General features: G+C 58.0%; 1 protein-coding gene across 1 annotated transcript in view; it reads right to left on the bottom strand.

Annotated features, from left to right (window-relative positions):
• Window positions 1–2,201: 2,201 nt before the first annotated feature.
• Window positions 2,202–3,075, bottom strand: part of PSMF1 (proteasome (prosome, macropain) inhibitor subunit 1 (PI31)) — a gene marked incomplete at its 5' end in the record, with an annotated part of 4,593 nt that continues 3,719 nt past the window's right edge. Inside the window, 2 exons of the mRNA XM_009877826.1 lie at window positions 2,202–2,253; window positions 2,370–2,528. Coding sequence (XP_009876128.1) covers window positions 2,202–2,253; window positions 2,370–2,528 — 211 coding nt within the window. The remainder of the gene's footprint in view (window positions 2,254–2,369; window positions 2,529–3,075) is intronic.

Raw genomic sequence — 3,075 nt, 5'->3', positions numbered from 1 at the left:
CCTTTCCCACCTGCTCCCCCAGCTGCACAGCACCGCAAACCCGCTGGGGCTGAGCGCTGCAGACAAAAGATTGTTTATCAGGACCCGCCGCAGCCTCTCCCGGCGCTGGCTCACTTTAATTAGCCCCATCAAAGCCGGCTGCGTCTCCCCCTCCTGAAAGGTTGCAGAACATGATTAATTCAGGCGCAGAAAGCAGGCACCTCCCACAGAGGGGCCCCTCTGATAAGGCCCAAGTGGTTTCCTCTCTCCAAACACCCCGCGTCTCTCAACCCCATGCAGCCAGGTTGGGGGCTCCTTTCTCCTGGAGCAAAGCTGGGACCGGGCTCAGGCTGCTGAAGGGGACAAAAGGGACAAGGAGCAGCGGCCTCACGAAGCCCCGGGGTCTCTCTTCCCATCCCACCCATGCTGCGAGCACAGCCGCTGCCTGCTCTGGTTGCAGGCATCGCCCGCTGTCCACCCATGGATCTGCAGGTGGGACTGTCCCCTGCAAACCCTAGGGATGTGCAGCAGCGGTGACACCAGCTCCTACAAACCTGAGGGTTTGTAGGCCCTGGGGAGACACAGGGGATGCTCCAGCTGCCCCCAGCGCCGCATTTCTGCAGCCGGTCCTCCCTGCTCCCACCTGCGGGCAGCCTGGGCTTGCATGCGCCATAACTCAGCGTTATTCGCTACCTTTGTAGGCAAAGGGGTTTTAAAAGGAAAATCTTTGGGGGAAAAGAGATAGACAGGGAGGGGGGAGGATCACTTCCCCCTTTTTGTTTATGCCAGCATGGCTGCACGCAGTGCACCGACAACATCCAATACCCTGGAGAGCCAATTACCGCAAGGAGCGCAGCCAGAGCCAAGGCTGGGCTGTTCTCCACTTAATTTTCTTAATACAGTCACATCATCTCAGAAAAGCGCTGCGGCTCAGGGGAAGGTACAAAGTGGGTTTTCACAGTGTGAATCCTGCACCTTGGGGAGGGTAGGCGCAGCCTGGGCAGAGCTCTGGGACTTCGCATGGCAGTGAGAACAGGGCTGGGGCAAGCGGAGCATCCCCACCAAGCACCAACACAACACTGTCGTCAGATTTTTATTTCAATCTCATGAACATCCTTACAAGAAATCAAACCAGGAGAAGAAAAAATTACTATGAACCCTTGACAGGACAGATGAGCTGCAGCCTAAAAATTACCTGACGTGGGGTGGAAGCTGTGGGAAAGGGAGGAGGTTTCCAGAAAAAGCTCAGGAGCCTGAGCCACATGGATCTCACCCGTCCTCCCCGAGCTGTTTTTCAGAGTTCAGCTAGGCTGAGCCGCACCAGCCTCATGCAACAGGACTGATAGTGAGGAAACCTATTCTAAAACCTCTTCCACAACAAATCCCACAGCCAAGTGAGCACCCAGAGAGCATCCCCAGAGGGGTCCCAGCTCGGTCCCAGCTCAGCTCCGCCATACCCAGAGAGCCAACGCTGGGCCCCACAGGTCGTGTGGGTGCTGAGCAACCCTGGCTCTCACCACACTGCCTGGGGGGGCTTCGTGTGCACCCCAGGAATGAAAAATAGCGGCTCCAGTGGAGAGAGGGAGCAAGGTGGGGTCAAGAATTCAATACATGTCTTTTCTCACACACCTCGAAGGCTTTGTTGTTGGTGTTTGTTAAAGCCAGCGGGTACAGCAATGGGGAAGCTGATGTCAGCTGCTGCAGGGGTCTGCCCAGGGAGACCCCCAGCCCTTCCCAATGAAAACCCTTCACTTGGACAAAGAGCAAGAGAGAAACCATCTCTGCATGGGGAGCCTGCTCCAGCTTCTGCCTTCAGTGAGGCTATGGCAGCTCCCCAGCATGGGAGCAGCAAGAAGCCAGCTCCCTCCTCAGCACCAACCCAGCAGCAAAGGCAGTGCCACCCCAGACAAGCAAAGGATGAAACCCCACAGGGCCCAGGTCGTTCTCGAAATGCCGCAACCCACACTGCTGCCTCACAACAGGCAGGACCACTTCAGCTGGGCGCAAACGGCCAGAGGAGCATGGAAAGAAATGGACCTACTGCCTCCTCTCGGCAGGGAAATCTTTATAGCTGGTCTGACACAGGAAAGTGGCCCCGAGTGGGGAGAAAAACGCTGCTGAAAAAATCAAAATCCACCCAACGGGGACTGGAGAGGAGAAAGCGCCCCTGCTTCCCAGGAGACTGCTCTGGCCGCAGCCATAAGAAGCCACGCAGCAACTCCTCACATGAACATGTCATCGTAGCCTGGAGGGGGAAGGTGGTCGGGATCCGGCCTGAAAAGAAATTCAGAGCAGAGTCAAACCAGAAAGAGAGATCTCAGTCCTGCAGCAACAGGGATGAGCCAGGAGATCCAGGGGCAGCCCCGAGCACAGACACAGTGAGAACCTACCTGGATCTGCCAGCCCCTAATGGGCCAAAGGGGTCGAATCTGGCGCCCGGTGGAACTGCTCCCGGGGGAAGCCGGCCTGGGATGCCTGACGACGGGTCAATGCCGGGCTGTGGGATGCCAGATCGGAGAGGATCCATGATCATTCCCCCACTCCGACTTCTGGGGAGAGGAAAGGCAGAGAAGGAGATGAGATCGGCAGCGGGAAGAGAGGAACAAAGAGCATCCCTGCGCCAATTTCTGCTGCAGGAACGCTGAGCACGGGGACATGGGGTTAAGCTGACACACGGCATGTGGGAAAGAACACGCCCCTAACCCACTGCAACACGGGCCAGGAGACACTGGTAAGGCGAGCCCACGGCAGAAAATCAGAGCGCAAAGCCTAGCTGGAGACACACAGCGCGAAGCAACAGCCCTGGCTGGCCTGCCTTCCTCAGAGCCAAAACTCGGAGCAGCAGAAAGGCAGCTTCCCCCTCGCCCTGGATCCTACAAGCAGCAACTCGGGGCATCCAGAGCGGCTTTAAGTTCTGGTGTGCTGCTGGCCGTCCCCTGCAGAAAGCACGGGACCCGCTGGCCCTCTCTGCTGGCTCCTACTCCCATCCCTGCTCCCCGTCCTGCCCTGCACAGTGTCGCAAGAGCCTGCGGACCCATCCGGGGCTCCCAGCAGCCTTTCCAAAGAGCTGCCTGGAAGTGATTTGCTCACCACGGA

Source organism: Apaloderma vittatum, unplaced genomic scaffold, assembly GCF_000703405.1.
Source record: "Apaloderma vittatum isolate BGI_N311 unplaced genomic scaffold, ASM70340v1 scaffold33971, whole genome shotgun sequence".
In the NCBI taxonomy this organism is placed as follows: Eukaryota; Metazoa; Chordata; class Aves; order Trogoniformes; family Trogonidae; genus Apaloderma; species Apaloderma vittatum.
This window is presented reverse-complemented; position numbering and strand designations above follow the sequence as displayed.